Raw genomic sequence first — 19997 nt, 5'->3', positions numbered from 1 at the left:
AACAGGGTAAAGTGACTTGCCCAGCGCTAGTGTTTGAGACCAGATTTGAAATCATACAGTAAGTAATTAATAATTAGTTGTTTACTGGTTCTGGCTTCAAATTTGATCCCAGTCACTTCCCATCTATGTGACCCTGGGCAAGTCACCTAACCTCCATTACCTACATTAGTGATTCCCAAAGTGGGTGCTACCGCCCCCTGGAGGGTGCTGCAGCAATCCAGGGGAGCAGTGATGGCCACAGGTGCATTTATCTTTCCTATTAATTGCTATTAAAATTTTTTAAAATTAATTTCCAGGGGGCTAAGTAATATTTTTTCTGGAAAGGGGGCAGTAGGCCAAAAAAGTTTGAGAACCACTAACTAGACCTTGCCACTCTTCTGCCTTGAAACCAATACACAGTATTGATCCTCTCACAGATGATCATTTTTGTTGTTGTTTTTAATGTTTATTAGCTGACTAGAACCAAGTTCTCTATAACCCTATGTAGAGTCCTTTTGCCCACTCTTAGGGACCTGAGCCAAGGAACCTGGCCTGAGGAATTGTGTATTTGTATTCTTGGGCAGTGGTCATGGAAGCACCTTTTGTCCCATCGGCCTGAAACATGAAAAATGATAAGATTATAGACTGAAGTCATGCCAACACCAAGGAGAACTAGCCATGCGACAAAACCTTCCCTTGGCTTTCTGCTAAGGGTCTCCAGCTCCCTGTTGAAATCTTCCCCTTCTCTCTGCAACTGTGCTTTCTGGAAGGATCTATGACCGGGGCCTGGGCCTCTGAACCTTCTCTCTGAGACACAAGCCGTAGTGGACGGAGCCATCCCAGCCTTGGGACGCTGCCTTTTGCCGCAGGGCTTTTAGCCTTCATTACTTGCTAAGCCTGTACCGATCTCTTCACCCCAATCTGAAGCCCTGAGTCTCTTGGACCTTCCTCTTTGGCTCTCAGAGCTCTGAGAGCCCCCATATCCAAACTTTAATTTAAAAAGCCACCTTTTCCTTCACTGCAGCCATCCTTAATGCCCATTTCCAGCATTAACATTCCAAGCCTAGTCCACACACCCTCTGGGCAGCAGTACATGCTTTCTGGGGTTCCTTGACACGGGACAGAAAACATACAAATTCACAAATAATCAGCTAGAGCAAGATCACTAGAGCAGCCAACAAAAGGAACTGGCCTCATCTAGGCTACGTGGCCCTCCGCTGCCTGTGTTCTTCTGTCTATCCATCCCAAACCTCCAATGGTTCTAGGCCAAGAAGATCCAATTACTGCTTGACTCCCCAATAAGAATGAGCTTCTCTGCCCCAAAGTGATCCCTTGTTGATTCATCTTCTTGGGCCTGACTGGTAGAAATCAGTCTTTAAAATCACTTCCCTCGGGGCAGCTGGGTAGTTCAGTGGATTGAGAGTCAGACCTAGAGATGGAAAGTCCAAGGTTCAAATCTAGCCTCAGACACTTCCCAGCTGTGTGACCCTGGACAAGTCACTTGACCCCCATTGCCCACTCTTACCCCAAGGTTCAAATCTGGCCTCAGACACTTCCCAGCTGTGTGACCCTGGGCAAGTCACTTGACCCCCATTGCCCACCCTTACCACTCTTCTGCCTTAGAGCCAATACACAGAAGTTAAGGGTTTAAAAAAATTTTTTTAAATAATAATATCACTTCCCTTGAGGCAGCCAGGTGACCCAGTGAGTAGAGAGCTAGGCCTGGAGATGGTAGTCCTGGGTTCAAATATGACCTCAGACTCTTTTTTTGAGTCTTTCTCTGTCTCTTAGTCCAGTACCTGTCACAAAGTAAACACTTAAGAAAATGCTTGTTTTTAAGGGAAACTGTGGTAGTACAAAGAATGTAGAGCCAAAAAGTCTTGAATTCAAATCCTACACACTAGTTATGTGATCTAGTTAAGTCTTAATCTCAGGGGCAGGGAGGTGACTCAATGGATAGAGCACCAGACCTAGAGATGGGAGGTCCTGGGTTCCAATCTGGCCTCAGACACATCTTAGCTGTGTGACCCTGGGCAAGTCACTTAACTCCCATTGCCTAGCTTTTACTGCTCTTCCAACTTAGAACCAATACTTAGTATCAATTCTTTTTCTTTCTTTCTTTTTAAGAGTTTTCTTTCCTTTTTCTCAGTTCCACGTAGAAATAATTTTTGGCAATTGTTTTCTTAACATTTTTAGAATTCACATTTTCTCCCTCCTTCTGTTCCCCTACTTCCCCAAGGCAGATATAGATTATACCAGTACTTTCATGACATAAATATATATTTCCATGTTGCTCTTGTCTTGACAGAAGACACATATTTACACATACCAAGTATCAATTCTAAGACAGAAAGTAAGGGTCCCCTCCTCCCCCCAAAAAAATCACTTCCCTTCTTCCTCTCTTCCTTTTCCTTTCAGCCATTCAGGACACTCTCTGCATAGATGGTAGGTCTTTTCTACTTAATTGACGAGGTAGTTCCTTCCTCCTCCTTCCTCCCATCCCAAATTCAAACAATGAAATTCCTGAGGCACCGTGTCGCCATTATCTCAATATCAGAACAATTCAGCTCTGAATTCAACTCCTCCCTACCACCACTGTCCCTCCATTCCCAAAAGAAAGCCCCATCCATAGCCTAGCCAGTGCCTCATACATGGTAGCAGCTTCGTAAATGTCTGTCAGATTGAATTATTACTCCTTGCAGAAGGCTTGGCCTCTGGCAGCTTCCAATCAGGTTGCATTTGACGACGTGACTGGCTCCTGGCAGAAAAGTTATATGGCGAGAGTCAACATTTTGAGGACTTTCTAGCTAGTGCAAGTCAAGGCCAGTCTCTAATCTGGCCTCAGATTGGACATTCCCTTTGGATGAGTCATTTCCGCTCTTTAAGACATATTTATTTCACAGGCTGACACGATGTCCAAACCCTGTCGGTCCAGAATTTAAGCCTCTCTCTCTCTCTCCCACTTCTGTGTCCCTGGCACCATTTGCATTTCAAAGGTCACCTAATTGTAGGATCATTTGCTTAGAGCCAAGCACTCTTGGAATTCATCTTGTCCAGTCCCCTGATCTTACACGTGAGGAGTCTGAGTTCACCTAAAGTTATGATTCTTGGAACTTGGAACCCATGAGAGCTGGAATGTGAGACTTGAAAGCCACAAGAGGCCCAGCCAGAAGTAGTCTCACCCCCAAGAAGCCTCCTCTGGGGAAGGATTTCAGGGGCAGCAGGCCCCCAGAAGACCCGACTAATGCTTCAAGTATAGTTATTTGACCCTTTAGATAAAATAAACTGCAAATACTCCCCAGGAGTAAATTTTTAGGCTAACAGTCAGCTTGAATGTTTTTTCCCCAAAACAATAGAAAAATAGAAAGGAGAAAATTAGATAGTGTGTAATTAGAGAATCTTGAACCCTTGGACTACATCTCCTAGCATTCTTTGTCTCCTTCATCCCCACCTTGCGGACTTACATTGTTTGTATATAGTTGTGGGTAACTCGACCTCTCTCTTTTCCCTCATGGGAGGCTGGGTGAGCTCTCTAGTTTTTATTTTCCTTAGCTTCAGTTAGTATTAATAAATTTTATAAATATAATACTTGGAGTATTTGGATATTAATTTTAATTCTCACAATAGACAGATGGATAGATATATAGATGCTAGGGAGAGAAAATATATTCATCCCTTTTTATGTGCCAGGCACTGAGCTAAATGTAAGAGATAAAATATAAGCCATCAAGACACCCCCTGCCCTCAGAAAGCTTACATTTCTTTTAACCCTTACCTGTCATCTTAGAATCAATACTGGGTGTCAGTTTCAAGGCAGAACAGTGGTAAGGGCTAGGCAGATGGGGTTAAGTGACTTGCCCAGGGTCACACAGCTAGGAAGTGTCTGAGGTCAGGCTCGAACCTAGGTCCTCCAGGATCAGATGTTTTTAAGATCCCTTTTGGGACAAGCTTGTGATTTTGGCTCTAAAGGGGAGTGGGAGAAGTTGGGTTTCTATCCACTGAGCCATCTACTTGCCCAGTCTAATGGAGAAGGGGAGGTGGGAGACTATAGATGAGTGCTGGAAAGCATGGGAGAGGAGGGAAGGGAAAAGACCCCAGACCCTCTGGGGCCATGATAAAGACACAGCCTAGAAGTGAAGTAGAAACTTATTAGGGTCCAGTCAGAGGCCAATAAAGACTTGTTATCTAAAAAAAATCACAGAATCACAGTAATAATCATTTAATTAACTTTAGGTTTGGAAAAACATGTTACACACATTATCCCATCTGATCCTCATAATAACCCAGTGAGGTCGATATTACAGAGTGCCCATTTTACAGATGAAGAAACCGGTAGAATGTAAGCTCTTTGAGGGCAGGGATCCGTCCATTTTAACATTTATGGGTATCACTAGCACCCAACGGAGTTCTTGGAATAGAGAAGGTCTTTATTTAGTAAATGCCTGATGACTGACTAAACAAAGCTAGAAAGACTTACAAGAATTATATAGCTATAGCAAGTGGTTATGATAAGTAGATTTGCACCTCTCGGATTTTCCAGCAGTCTATCCATTACAAGAATCCCAACCCCCTATTTTTCTCTCCACCCAACTTCCCCCACTCCCCTTTAGAGCCAAAATCACAAGCTTGCCCCCGAAGGGATCCTAAAAACATCTGATCCTACCTGGTCACTTACCAGAGGAGAAAACTGAGGGTCAAGTAGGGAAAACCATAAATATCCATTGAGTTGAACCAACCAACTTCACATATCAAGTAATTGGAGGAGAAGAGTGGGTCAATTGGAACTTATGAAAGGCCTTCTCTGTACCAGGCACTGAAAGGCAAGAGAGAGACAGTCCCTTTATTCAAGGAGCTCCCATTCTGATTTGGGGAAGACGACTTGCAAACAATTTTGTACAAACAAGACACAGACATGATAAATTGGGGATGATCTCAGAGGTAAGACATGAAGATGTAAATGAGCCATTTTCCTGAGGTAGTACAGTGGATAGAGCACTAGACTTAGAATCAAGAATATTCAACTTTTTGAGTTCAGATTTGACCTCAAATGCTTACTAACCGTGTGACCCTGGACAGGTCCCCAAACTCTTTTTGCCTCAGTTTCTTTATCTGTAAAATGAACTCGAGAAGGAAATGGCCAACTTCTCCAGCCTCTTTGGCTAAGAAAACCCCACATGGGAACACAACTGAAAACAAATGAAGAAGAACAACAACAAAAATTACCCAGGAGGTGGAGACTCGGAGGGAGAGAGTTCCAGCCAGTGAAAGTTCTAGGAGTCAGGAGTTAGACTATTCTGTTCAAGGAACAGGCAGGAAGGATGAAGTCCCAGGATCAGAGAGTAGGTGGAGAAAAGAAGTCTTTGAGCACCTGAGGTGAGATTCCAAGCCTGTAAAAAGGGCAGAAAGTGGGAGAGGGAAGAAGGGCTAATTTAGCCTACTTGACAATTTTACCTCAGGGCAGCCCAAACGGCTGCCTGCCAGCACTAATTGTCACCTGGTCTCTTCCAGGTTCCCCTTTCCCCTGCTCCCCAGGGCAAGAAATAGGAGCCTGTTGATCAGACCAACTGTAAGCTCAGATCCAGCGCGGCTGTGCCAGTACATGATATGCCCCACTGTTCACTCTGGGATGCCTCCAGCAGGCGGGGGATGAGCGTGGGGACAGGTGGACCATCTGGCAAGGTTGGGGAACGGATTCCAGTGCAGCAGGAGGATTAAGTGCTTATCGTCTCAGAGCTCTTAAAGGCCTGGGGAAATGCTCTCTTTCCCTTCCCAGAATCCAAGAATTTGAGGACTGGAAGGGCCCACTGTGAGGACTCGTTCCTACAACATCTCTGATGAGTCGAGTGGCTGGGGTACAGGAACTGGAACTTGGGTTTAGTTCCACCACCACCCCCACCTCAGATATTTCAATCTGTGTGTGTGTGTGTGTGTGTGTGTGTGTGTGTGAGAGAGAGAGAGAGAGAGAGAGAGAGAGAGAGAGAGAGAGAGAGAGAGAACTCTTAATTTCTATTTTAGAATCAATACCAAGTAATGGTTCCAAGGCAAGAAAGCAGGAAGGGCTAGAAAATTGGGGTTAAGTGACTTGCCCAGGGTCACACAGCTAGGAAGTGTCTGAGGTCAGATTTGAACCCAATACCTCCCATCCCCAGGCTTGGTTTTCTATCCACCGAGCCACATAGCTGCCCCTGATCCAGTGATTCTAAGAGGTTCTGAAACTTTGTTTGAAAACTACCTGAGGCAGAGCCCAATTCTACTTGATGGATAGTCTGTATTGTTAGAAAGTTTTTTTTTCTTCCTGACATGAAGCCAGAATTTCCCTCTTTGTGACTTCCACCCACTGTTCTAGTTCTGCCCTCTGGGGCTAACCAGAGCAAGTCTAATCTCTCGCACACTTGGCAGCATCTTCCTGCCTCTCTCTCCCTCATGTGGGAATGCAAAGGAGCTCAGCAAGCAGTTTTTGCCTCACTGAGTGCCTAGGCTAGGCAATTTCTAGAGCCAGCCATGAGCCACATCCGGAGTTCTACAGGATGCTTGCAATTCTGGCATATGTCAAAAATATTTGTGGATTTCTGGAAACTGGCATGTGGTTCTGTGTCTCTGTTGTGGGCTAAGTTTCTCCATAGCCAAAGACCCACAGAGTTTCTTTGCTCCAGATCTGGTATCTTTTCTTTCCAATTCTGCAAATTGTTGATGATCAGCCATTCGGTCATGTCAGACTCTCTGTGATCCCATTTGGAGTTTTCTTGGCAGAAGAGACTTGTGTGGTTGGCCACTTCCTTCTCCTGCTCATTTTACAGATGAGGAAATTAAGGCAAGCAGGATTAAATGACTTAACCAGGGTCATATTGTTTAGTCAATGTCTGAAGCCAGATTTGAACTCAGGAAAATGAATAAGTCTTCCTGATTTCAGGCACAGAACTCTAACCACTGGGCAACCTATCTGCCCAGGACCCTAGAGGACATCTAATCCAAAGCTACCTCCCTTCATTTTATAGAGGGAGGCTATGATTCTCCCAGCTGGTAAGTGACCAGGTGAGATTTGAATCAGGGTCTCTCACTCCAAATCCAGTGGGTATTATTTTTTCACTGTACCACATTGTCGCAGCCCAGTTTTCAGGAAGATGCCCTCAAAGGTCCCTTCTTGCATCAGGTCTGTGGTCCCACAATCCTTGCCCCGTGTAGCCCCAAGGAAGCGAAAGGAGGGGAAGGTGTCTCATTCTTCCTGAAGAGATCCCTAGTGCTTCCACTGATCAATTACTCCAAAGTCTCTGTGAGGGGTCCAGCATCCTGTGGCGGTAGGAGGGGCTCTGCATGAATAATCGGGGAGGGGAGGTGAAGGCTTCCTACACTATTGTGAACCCAGTTGAACTCAAAAGAAAGGAGGCACCAGAGACCCGGGTCCCTGAGGCCACAGGAGCCAAGAAAGCAGCCAGAGTCACCTTTAATTAAGAGCATTTCTTAAGTAAATGACTTAATAGGACAGTTATAGTCATCAGAGGCATAATTACAAAACATAAGATCATGCAAAAAAGAATGCGTGAGGGTCAGAGTGGGATGCAGTGTGTGTAATGCAGTGTGTAGCCCAACCCCAAAGGCAAGGAGGGGGTTGATGGGAGTGGGGGGGGGGGGAAGATGTGGACATTCCTTCCAGGGTCCAGGAACCTTGACATAATTCCCAAACCTTTACCCATTCCCAGCACCCTCACATCCCAATGTTGGGGGAGCAGGGAGAGCCTCGGGCATAATTAAAATGCAATAATAATAAACAAACACTAATTAGAGCATCATACATTGTTCCATTAAACTCTGAATCAGCCCTGACAGAACGCCTCTTCACAATGGAAAACTTTCCAAGAGAAAGCTAATGAGGGGGTTGGATGAGATGATATCTGAGATAATAACAGCCAGCATTTACAGAGCCACTTGAAGATTTGTAAAGCGCTTTGCAAATATTATCTCCTCACAGCCACCCAGAACAGGAGGGGATTATTATCAATAGGGAAGGTGGTTATTATTAACAGATGAGGAAACTGAGGCAAATAGCAGTTAAGTGACTTGCCCAGGGTCTCACTTCTTGTCAGGATTTGAACTCCCATCTTCTTGACTACAAGCCCAGCGTTCTCTCCCCTGGGCCACCTATCTGCCCCAGATTCCTTCTACCTTCAAATTCTAAGGTCTCATGATCCCTTTCCTCACCAGATCAATGGGTGAGCTTTTCCCCTTCCTCCCTCCCCTAATCCTAAAAAAAGCAGAGATGCCCTGAGGAGGCCTTGGCATGACTACAAGCCCTAGGAGTTCAAAGTTATTCTGGCCCTAACTCTGGAGATTTCAATCTGCTCCTCAGGATACTTTACAGACTCCCCCAAAATGGGTCAGGTTCTCAGGAGTTATAAAATACGGACTTGTATACTTTTAGTCCCCCTGAAAGTCAGATGAACTCCTTTTTAGCATCAGGAATTGGAAATTTATTAAAGTCATTTCCCTGGGTAAATATTCCCAGGAGTGGCTGCCATCCAGGGAGACTCAGTTACCCTTAATGGCCAAATTCTTCTTCAGAGTCATTTCTCCTTCACACATTGTATATTGCGGTCAAACAAGATGACCGACTGTTCGCTGAGGCCAACATGGCAGCTCCTGCCTCTGGATTCAGTCCTTCTACATCTCCTCCCTAGAGGCGTTCCCCTACCCCTTAGAGGAAAATGCTTTCTCCCTCTTCAGATTTTCACAGAATACTTTGTAAAAATTCTTTCTTTTGGTTCCCATCCTATACTGACCAAGAGTGTATTTCATTGACATCCATGCCTTTATCCCCAGACAGCTGCTGAGGGGTGGGGACTGTTGTATTTTTTACTTTTGTATCCCAAGAACTTAGCCTAGTCCCTTGCCCGTATTGTTGTTGTTGAGCCATTGTCTGACTCTTCGTGACTCAATTTGGTGTTTTCTTGGCAAAGATGCTAGAATGGTTTGCCATTTCCTTCTCAAGCTCATTTTACAGATGAGGAAACTGAGGCAAACAGGGTTAAGTGACTTGCCCAGGGTCACACAGTTAGTAAGTGTCTGAGATCAGATTTGAACTCAGAAAGATAAGTCTTCCTGATACCAGTCCTGGTGCTCTATCTACCATGCCACCTAGCTGCCCTTGCCCATAGTAAGTACATAATAAATATTTGAATTTAATTTAATTTCTAATAGCCCAAAATCTTGACAGACCAGGTGTTTTGTAGGCTCAGTGAAGATCAACTCATTTATAAAGTGCTTTCAATGTTGCAAAATGTGTTCTTACCATCCCATACAGTAGAAAATGCAATTGTCATTATTCCCATCTGTAGAGATGGAAACTGAGACTCAAAGAGGTTAAATAATTTGCCCAGATCAGAGCCTAGATTTGAACCAAGGTCGTCTAGCTCTAAAATCAGTGTGCTTTCTCTTGCACCACAGCTAGAAAAGCAATGCACTCTACTATTGTGCCTTAAGAAATGACGAACGGGACAATCACAAAAAACCTGGAAAGGCTTACTTGAACTGATACAAAGTGAAATGAGCAGAACCAGGAAAACATTGTACACAATAACAGTAATAATACAATGATTAACCATTATCAACAAAGCAAGGATCTGAGACAGCTCCAAAGGACTCATGATGGAAAAGGCTATCAGCTAACATAGAAGGAGTCTGAATGCAGACTGAAACATATTATTTTTCACTTTTTGTCTCCATGAGTTTTTTCTTACCATAAGCCATATGTGTCTTCTTTTAAAACATGATGGAACATGGAAATCTCATTATAACCCATGTATAACTTCTATCATATTACTTGCCATCTTGGGATGGAGGATGGGAGGGAGAGAACATGGATCAAAAAATGTCAGAAAATGATTATTAAAAATTGGACCTACATGTAATTGGGGAACATAGAATTAAAAATAAATAATGGAATTTTTTAAAAAAGAAAAAAAAGTACTTTAACCAAGGGCTCCATAAATTGAAATGCAATGTCTCTTTACTCTAGTAAAGAGAGGGACATTTTAAGGAAAATGTCCATTGAACTTCAAGTCCCCTCACTGAGTCTACACCCAATAGGTCTCCTTTTCTGCACTTTGCTCTTCAAACTATATTTTAAAAAATAAAAGCCGGAGGGCCCAGGAAACAAGAAAAATAATTGTGCTATTGGTTTCATGTTTAGAGAGGAAGAGGGTTCTCACTATCTCCATGGCACTTGGCTTGAAAGTAGGCTTTGTTGCCGGAGACACTGCTCCCTTTCAGGGGCTTATTTCCCAGCTGCTGAGAGCCGGGCTGTGTTTTGACGGACGGGGTGAATGCAATGCAGACAGTTGTTTTAATTTCCAGCCAGATGCAGACATCACTCAACAAGGAGCCCGAAACCCAAGAAAGGAGCCTGGGCATTGGGCTGCTGCCATCACTGCCTGGAGTGGAGAGCTGGCTGGAGGGGGCTGGGCGGAAGGAGACCAGGCGGTCAGGGCAACAGACACCCTACTGTAGGGTTCAGAGTGAAGACAGGACCTAGAAAGGACAAACTAGAGAAGGATCTCAACATGCACTCGTTACAAGACTGCTCTCTTTTTTTTTGGCGGGGGGAGATATGATAGGAGAAGGTGGGAGATGATGACCTGAGATATTATATTTTAATAAAAAGTTATATAAAGTAAAAAATATGGATGAGTGCAGAAAAGAGCTTTGGTAAATCCATTTGGAGCAGCTAGGCGGTATAGGGGGGTAAAATGCCAAGTCTGGAGTCAGGAAGACACCTTCTTGAGTTCCCAGGCCCAGAGGCAGAAAGTCTTGGGTTCAAATCTTACAATATGACCCCTGGACAAGTCACTTAACCCTCATTGCCTACCCTTTAATGCTCTTCTGCTTTAGAACCAATATTGGTTCTGAGGCAGAACGTAAAGGCTTTATATATTTGTGTGTATATATACATATGTGTATTTTAGATGCATACATATATACTCCAATGCCTCCCTATTGATTTTAAGATCAAAGATCATTTCATCTTCAGGTGGCACAATGGATAGATTGGATGCTAGACTTAGAGTGAGGAAGACTCGAGTTCATCCTGCCTTAGATACTAACTGTGTGACTCAGCACTAGTCATTTGACCTCCCAGCCTCAGTTTCCCCATTTATAAAATGCTACCTTCTGCAGCTGAAAGAACATATAGAAAATGTTTTCTAAACCTTAAGGTGAAATATAAATGCTAACTAAAATTATCTTTATCTCATCTTTTAAATTTTAAATGTTTATGTGTTTTACAATATAATAACCATTAATATAAGAGTAATGTATCTATTTTTATTCATTTATTTGTTTGTTATATTAAAATTCCAAAGTATCCCCCTCTCTCCCTATAAATGAATAAATTTGAATAGATATATTGAGGTGTCCATTTAAAAAAATAAAAGTGTACAATAAAAAAAAAAAGGTTGGAGACCACAATGGAGGGGAAAGAGCACCAGATTGAAGTCAGTAGAATTGAAACTGAGCTCCAGTTTTAAATTTTAGTTTCTAACATTAATTAGTGTTTAGTTGTATGTAATCATAGGAACAGATACTAGAGATGTCGGGGTAACTGATTTGACATGTAGGATATAGTATGGGAGAGGGAGGAACTGAAGATGACTCAGATTGTGAGCTTGAGTACATGGGAAGTCTAGAAGAGGGATGTTTGGGGGAAAGAGAATATAATGTGATCCGTAGTACAAACTCATATCTCAAAAAATCTCAGATGCAATGGAATTGGTATGTTGATTGGTTTGACTGAACTGCCTTTTTTCCCCTCCATTTCTTTGATCTTTTTTTTTTTTTTTTTTTACCAAAGAAAGTTCCCTGGGTTGAGGAAACCAGAGGACTATTCAGATAAGAACGTTTATAAAAATGTTTTAAGTTAAATAATTTCTAAGCCAATTGCCAATCTGTATTGATAGAGGCATTTTTCACACAGGGAGCTCCCAACACCAATTTAGGTTCAAAATTGCCATCATTACCATCACCACCCCCATAAAAAAGTTCATATTGGAAACCTTAGTACACTGTTGGCTCACATTGAGCTTATGGTCTGCTAACATCCCCAGATTTTTTTTTCCTTAAACCCTTACCTTCCATTTTAGAATCAATACTGTGTATTGGTTCCAAGGCAGAAGAACAGTAAGGACTAGGCAATGGGGGGTGGGGGTGGTTAAGTGATCTGAACAGCACCACACAGCTAGGAAGTGACTGAGGCCAAATTTGAACCCAGGACCTCCCATCTCTAGGCCTGGCTCTCTAACCACAGTCACCTAGCTGCCCCCTTCCCCCAACCAGATCTTTTTCTCATGAATTGTTATAAAGCCAGAACTCTCCTGTGTTTATATAATTCATGCTCTAAAAATCATAAATACAGGCCTATCCATTTCTCCTTGTTAAATGTCATCTTATTAGTTATTAATAACTCACATTTATACAGTACTTTACTGTTTGAAAATGTTTCCTCACAATAAAATCTATGCCTATTCTTTGAAGAAACCATCCCAGAGGAGAGAGCTCCGAGTTACCCAGTGTATTCTCCTAATGTCTCTGTGCCCAATCAGATATAAAACATTGTACTGACAAGATCACATCTAACCTGGTAGATTTATTTTCTTCTTTTTTTAAAACTCTTACCTTGTATTTTAGTACCATTTCTAAAACATAAGTGCCAAAAAGGCTAGGCAATGAGGGTTAATTGACCTGACCAGGACCACACAGCTAGGAAGTATATGAGATCAAATTTGAACCCAGGACCTCTCATCTCTAGGTCTGGCTCTCTATCTACTGAGTCACTGTGCTGCCCCCTCATAGATTTCTTCTAATCTCTACTACTAGGCCTATAGCCCAAAGACATAAACAAAGAAGGAAAGGGACCAATATGCACAAAAATATTTATAGCAGCTCTTTTTGTTATATCAAAGACAAAGGGATAGGGGTAACCATCAATTTGGAGAATGGCTCGACAAATTGTTTTTTATGAACATAATGGAATATTAATATATAAAAAGGATAGTTTTAGAAAAACATGAGCACACTTGTATGAACTGGTGCAAAGGGGAGTGAGCAGAATCAGAAGAATAATTTTTACAAGGCAATGTTGTAAAGAAAACTTGGAGTGGGCAGCTGGGCGGCCCAGTGGATTGAGAGTTTGTGCTAAAAACAGGAGGTCCTGGATTCAAATATAACCTCAGATACTTCCTAGCCATGTGGCCCTAGGCAAGTCACTTAACCCCTCATTGCCTAGCCCTTACTACTCTTCTGCCATGGAACCAAAACACAGTATTGATTCTAAGATGGAAGCGAAGGGAAGAAAGAAAAGGAGAGGAAAGGAGAGGGGAGGAGAGGAAACTTGGAAAGTCTTAAGAACTCTAAGTAATGTAGTGACCAACTGCTCTTCCAGAGGAATGATGATAAAGCAGGTTATCCATTTCCTGGCATAAAGGTGATAGGCTTAAGTACAGAGTGAGATATCCTTTTTTTTTTTTTTTTTTTTTTTTTTTGACAGAGCCAATGTGGGAATTTATTTTGCTTGGGTATTTATATTTGTTGTAAGAATTGTTTTTTTTCCAATGGGGACAGAGGGAATAGGAGGTAAAGGGAATACCACAATACAGTTATCCCCCAACCCCATAAAAAAGGAAAGAAAGATCACTGATTTTTTTTAATACACAGAAGAGAACAGAGGGAAGACCTAAAGGAAACACTGACAAGAAGGATAGTTTTGAAAGTTTCTGGTCAAATTTATTAAAGGAAAGAACAAGTTGGATACGGTAGGATTTACCTGGGCTGCCCTATTTTTCTATTCTTCTTTGTAAAATAGGAAGAAATATTCATTTTGTTTGGTGTTTGTTAAGTTCACAATAATAATACAGCAGAAAAAGTCCCATCACCTCCCTCCTCTTCACCCCAAACAAAAGTATATATCTTCTGTGTTACCTATGCTCACATATTCCTTTGGTTTGATATGTGGAGTACCAATAGTTTGGAGATGGATAAGCCCTAACAAAAGAAAAATAAAAAAGTACCAGACCACAAAGTATTTGACTCAACCTGCCACCACACTTACCTTTGCTCTTCAAAGTGGATAGCCTGAGGGAAAAGAATAACAGGCATCACCTTTAAGATGACTCACTTGTCTGACCCTTTCCTTGTTGCCACTCTCCTTGGGTGACAGATAAAGTGAATTTGTGATTTTCTACAATCCTCGGTGGGGAAAGAGAAGCTGATCTCTCCAATGGGGGCAGAGATGGGTTCTGACTCCACAGATTCCCATTCTCCCCAACAAGACAAGACTGAGACGAACAGCTTCCCCAGCAGTAGGGGGGTTCTCCCTTACCCAGACTTTTCAAAGACTGGGAGCTTTTACTAGAGAGTCTGAATGCATACATCAGAGAATGGGATAATTGGATCCAGGTGGTATATTTTGTAGAATGTAAAGAGACTGTGCCATATTCTGAATATTATTTGATGGGACAAGTTTTTCCTCCCTCTCTTTTTTTCTGTTTTCTGCACTAGCAGGAAAGCTCAACCCAAGCCCAGCTGACAGGTCTTCAGAGATGAGTTCGTGTCACTCACTAGCCTTTCAGCAAAGTTAACCATTTTTCAGCTCTAGCCCATTGGCATGAATTGCTGGCTCTCTAGGGGAGTTTAAAGGCTGGCAGAAGGAGATTAAAGAGTTCTATTTGAATCTCTAGCAGGGGTAGGAGGGCCTAACCCACTACCACAGTAGCCAACAGATTTATCTCTGCCTTGAAAATAGCCACTGGCCTGCTGGAATTGACTGAGTCAGAACACCTGTTGGGCAAGTAGAAAGGAATGATGTCACTCATTCCCCCCTCTGCTGGACCCTCCTCCTTGGAGGAGACTAGGGGAAGAGTGTGGGTGGTTCTGGGTGAGTTATTAGACTGATCCGCAAGACTGATTATCCCCATGTTCTCTTCCATTTCTCTACTAGGTTTCCAGGGTCCCAGTAGAGTCCTGTGAACAGTATACAACATGTGGGGAGTGCCTGAGCTCAGGGGACCCTCACTGTGGCTGGTGCGCCCTACACAACATGTAAGTCTGGGGTGTCCTGGGTAATAATGATGGTGCCTTCTTCACAACAACCCTGAGAGGTTGATAGCACAAGAATTAATATACCCATTGTACAGGTGAGGTTCAGAGAAAGTAAATAATTTGTCCCAGATTACACAGATCATATTTTTTAACCTTGGAAGCAGCTAGGTGGCTCAAAAGATTGAGAACCAGGTCCTCAGTTCAAATCCAGTCTTAGACACTTTCTAGCTGGATATTTTCATATCCTTACCACTCTGCCTTGGAACCAACACTTAGTATTGATTGTAAGATGGAAAGTAAGGGTTTAAAAAAAAACACCATACCTTCTGGCTTAATTTCAATTCTAAGATAGAAGAACAAGGGCAAGGCAGTTAGGGCAAAGTGACTTGCCCTGGATCACATAGCTAGAAAGTGTCTGAGGTCAGATTTGAGGCCAGGTCCACTGATCAGGCTGCCCTACATGCAGCTCATCTAATGGCAGAGCCAGGATTTGAATCAGGGTTTGACCTAAAGTGCAGTGATTTTCTTTTTCAACATAGCCTCTTCATAGGAACTAAAACAGGAAATCAAGCATAGATGTTTTCCTTTGTAGAGTTGTAGTTGATGGGGGGAAAAGAGATGAGCTCCTTTTTCCCTAGCTGATGATGCTAACAGTCGATAAAAAGTAGACAGGAGACAGGACGTGAGACTTCCCTTGTCCATCTCTCCATCTTATTCTAGAATTTGTCGATATCAGGAAGTCACATGGAGTTATTTTAATACCAAATAGCCCTGAAGGAGGAAAAATTGAGTCCTTCTTCTTCTACCTTGCTCTCTTTCCCAACTACTCTAGAGTCAGGTCTTTGTGTCCCTAAACAAGAGTTAGGATTAAAGGGAAGGACTCCAGGATGAAAAGATAGCATTTCCTTCCCTAGGAGCCAACAGTTAGGTAGTGCTTTGAAGTTGGCAAAGTGCTTTGCATATTATCTCATTTGATAATGACATCAATGCTATGAAGGAGCCACTATTATTATATTAATGTTTTAAGACAGAAGTATGATTTCATTGGCAAAGGAAACTCCTAAGGAGGCTGGCATTCGAAGCCTTTCATAACCTAGCCCCCTCCTACCTTTCCAGTCTTCTTTTTTTTTAAAAAAAAAAAAACCTTACCTTGTCTTAATATCAATTTTAAGGCAGAAGAGCAGCAAGGGCTAGGCAATCAAGGTTAAGTGACTTGCCCAGGGTCACACAGCTAGGAAGTGTCTGATTCAGATTTGGACCTAGTCTACTTACACGGTATTCCCTGACACATTCTCTTTGATCCAGTGATACTGGCCTTCTGGCTGTACAAAAAAAAAAACATTCCATTTTTCTCCCTCTCTGGACATATGCTCTGGCTGTCCCCCATGCCTGGAAAGTTCTCCCTCCTCTACTCCAACTCCCGGCTTCCTTTAAGTCCCAATTAGAATCCCACCTTATACAGGAAGCTTTCCCCAATTCCTCTTCATTCCAGGGCCTTCCCTCTGTTAATTATTTCTTATTTATCCTGCCTATAGCTTGCTTTGTCTATATTTGTTGGAGCCCATTAGACTGGAAACTCCTTGAAGGCAGAGACCATCTTTTGCCTCTTTTTGGATCCTCAGGGCTTAGCATAGTGCCTGGCAACATAGTAGACATTTAATTATTGTTTATAGATGGAGCCTTAAATGCCTTAGAGAATCATCCAGGGCTTTGAGTGGCTAAGTGATTGACTCAGGATCTTATATGTCAGAGGTGAATCTTAAATCCAGGTCTTTTTGACTCCAAGACAGGCTTTGCCACTAAGTAAAATTGTTTCTCCTTGCCCCCATTTTATAGATAAGGAAACTGAGGGAGAGGAAGGTTAAGTGCTTTTCCCAGAGTCATTCAACTATTAAGTGTTCAAGAAGGGATTTGAACCCTGGTCCTCCTGACTTGATGTCCAGCAGTCTAAAATGTCTCTTCTCTCTCTAGAATAATTAGTAAATGGTGTAGTGGATAAAGTGGTAGGCTGGAAGTCAGGAAGTTCAAATTTAGCCTCCTGGTATATGACCCTGGACAAGGCATTTAATTGCCAGCTGCCTCGATTCCGTCACCTGTAAAAAAGGATAATAAACCACCTTCCTCACAGGGTTTTTGTTAGGATAAAATAGGATCATAACTGTAAAGCACTTATCACATAGTGAGTACTCTAGAAATATTAGCTCTCATTTTATATTAGAGAGGATTAAGAGCAGCCCTGCCCTGCCTCAATAGAACCCAATATAAGGAGCTCTTTGAGTTCTAGCAACAAATCTCACAAAGTAGCTGTGTGTCCCTAGAGGAGTCACGCAATCTGTCTGTCTATGCCTTGGTTTCCCTATCTCAAAAACAGACCGACTACCTACCCTACAGGCAGACCCAACAGTGAAAATGCTTTGAAAAGTGTACAATGCCATCCAAATGCATGAGATGACCTTTGGAAGACCCTTCCAGCCCGGGTACTTTACGATTCAAAGGCGCTGGCATCTCCTCCTGACTGTGCCTGGATACAGACAATGAACTAGCCCATGTCTGAAAGAAGCAGCCCTATAAAAATGCAGGATCACTGCCTTCCTGGCCATGGCACCCCAACTCCAAGAGGAGCGGGGGGTGGGGGAAGAAAGAGAGAAAGCCAAAGAGGCTGCCTGATGAGAAACTGAGAATCCTTCACCCACCCCCCTTCCCGCCCCTCCATCCCCACCCCGATAGAGCTGGAAACCCTGTGGCCATGTGCCAGCCAGAAAGCATCTCCAAGAAAATGTGCTGAGTTGGGGGGGGGGGAGGCGGAGGGCCAGAGCTCAGGGTCCCACACAATAGCTCTTGGCTCCCAGCCCCAGCAGCAGGTGTTGGGAGGGCTAAGAAGGGAGGGAGACAGGCATGTCACAGATGCAAAATCTGGACTGGATTTGAGCCCCCCACATGCTGGGTTCACTGCTTGGCTTTAGGGGTAAAAGGTGGAGGGTTTGCCCCCGGAAGAGTATTCTAACCACCAATTCTCCTACCATCAGCAGGTCCCAATTAACAGTAGGCTTATCTAAATAGAGCAGGAGAAGGGGGGCACCTTAGTGATCATTCAGCGTAGCCTTGCCATTTTACAGATGAGCAAAGTGAGGCTCAGGGAAATCGGCGAGGTTAATGCCAAGGTGACAAAGTCAGAAGTGACAGAAACAAGATTAGAAGCTCAACAGCTAGGTGGCTCGGTGCTGGGCTTGGAGTCAGAAGATATGAGTTCAAATTTGGCCTCAGATACTAATTAGCTGTGTGACCTTGGACAAGTTATTTAACCTCTGCCTACCTCAACTTTCTCTTCTATAAAATGGGGGAAATAATAAAAAAATGAAACAAAATTTAAGGTTGTTGTGAGGATTAAATGAGATAATATTTAATAATAATAATATTATAATTAATAACATTAATAATAATATCAAATGAGATAATATCTGGCACAGAGTAGATGCTATATAAATTCTATTATTACTATTATTATAATCATCATCATTATTATTAACACAGATTCTCTGGCTCCAGAATCAGTCAACCCTCTTTCCTCTGGACCTACCATCCTTCCTCTTTACTTTCCCATTGCCCTACCTCTTGATGACCAGAATAACTTCTCTTAGACAGATAGATTTGTAAATCTCAGACAGATTTTGGGGAAGTTCATTTGATTCTCAATAACAAAGGCATTTGCTGTCCCTCACTTTGAGGCAGTTCAGTGTCAGGTGCCATGGATAAAGCCCTGGGTCTGGAATCAAGAATACTCATCTTTTTGTCAACCTCAGATACTTACTAGTCCCCATAGCCCTGTCTGCCTCAGTTTCCTCATGTGTGAAATGAGCTGGAGAAGGAAATGGTGAACCATTCCACTCTCTCTGCCAGGAAAACCCCAAATGCCAAGAAAACTCCATGAATAGTCAGACACAACTCAACAACAATGAATTAAGAACATGACTCCAGGGACAGCCAGGTAACACAGTCTAGAGTCAGGAAGACTCATCTTCCTGAGTTCAAATCTGGCCTTAGAAACTAGCTGTGTGACCCTGGGCAAGTCATTTAGCCCTCTTTGTCTGCATTTCCTCATCTGTAAAATGAGCTTGAGAAGGAAATGGCCAACCACTCCAATATCTTTGCCAACAACACCATGACTGAACAACAACAACATCCCTCACTTCACCTCACCACAAGGATCTTGCTTGTCCCTCTGTCCTAGTTGTGATCAATGGCCATGACAAGAGCCCACTCAGCTTCCCTTTGGTCTGGCTTCTAGATCAACTCAGGAGTGCCAGTGTAGACTAGTCCCGGCCAAGCTCTAACTGTGTCACCCAATTCCTGAACAGAGCCTTGCCTCCTGAACCAACAAGAGATAGATACTGCTCTTAGGAGGTTTTCCTCTCCTTCCCAAACACGCTGCTCCCCACCAGAATATGAGGTCCTTTCTGATCCTCCCATGCCCCAGCAGGTACCATCTTTTCCCCAGAAATTGCTTTCTATGTAATTTTTTTAAAACTCTTACCTTCTATTTTGGAATTGATATTGAGTATCAGTTCCAAGGTAGAAGAGCCATAAGGGCTAGTCAATGGGGTTTAAGTGACACACAGCTAGGAAGTATCTGAGGCTAGATTTGAACCCAGGACCTCCTATCTCTCGGCCTAGCTCTCTATCCACTAAGCCAAGCAGCCACCCCTCTCTGTCCTCTTATATACACTTTTTGTTGCTGTTGTTCAGTCACGTCTGACTCTTGGTGACTGTAAACCACAACACACCAATTCTGTCCATGAGGTTTTCTTGGGGTCATTTTCTTCTCAGGTGGATTAAGGCAAACAGGGTCACACAGCTAGTGTCTGAGGCCAGATAATGGAAGTTCCAGGAAGGCAGAACCTTCTTTCTTTTTCATTTTTTTGGTTTTAATATCTCCGGTA

At 43.0% G+C, this 19997-nt stretch overlaps 1 protein-coding gene across 1 annotated transcript in view; it reads left to right on the top strand.

Annotated features, from left to right (window-relative positions):
* The window catches only part of PLXNA2 (plexin A2), a 372723-nt gene that overhangs the window by 236532 nt on the left and 116194 nt on the right, over positions 1-19997 (top strand). The window contains exon 5 of the mRNA XM_044674946.1: positions 14960-15060. Coding sequence (XP_044530881.1) covers positions 14960-15060 — 101 coding nt within the window. The remainder of the gene's footprint in view (positions 1-14959; positions 15061-19997) is intronic.

The sequence above is a fragment of the Gracilinanus agilis genome, chromosome 4 (assembly GCF_016433145.1).
Source record: "Gracilinanus agilis isolate LMUSP501 chromosome 4, AgileGrace, whole genome shotgun sequence".
NCBI classification, from domain to species: Eukaryota; Metazoa; Chordata; class Mammalia; order Didelphimorphia; family Didelphidae; genus Gracilinanus; species Gracilinanus agilis.
This window is presented reverse-complemented; position numbering and strand designations above follow the sequence as displayed.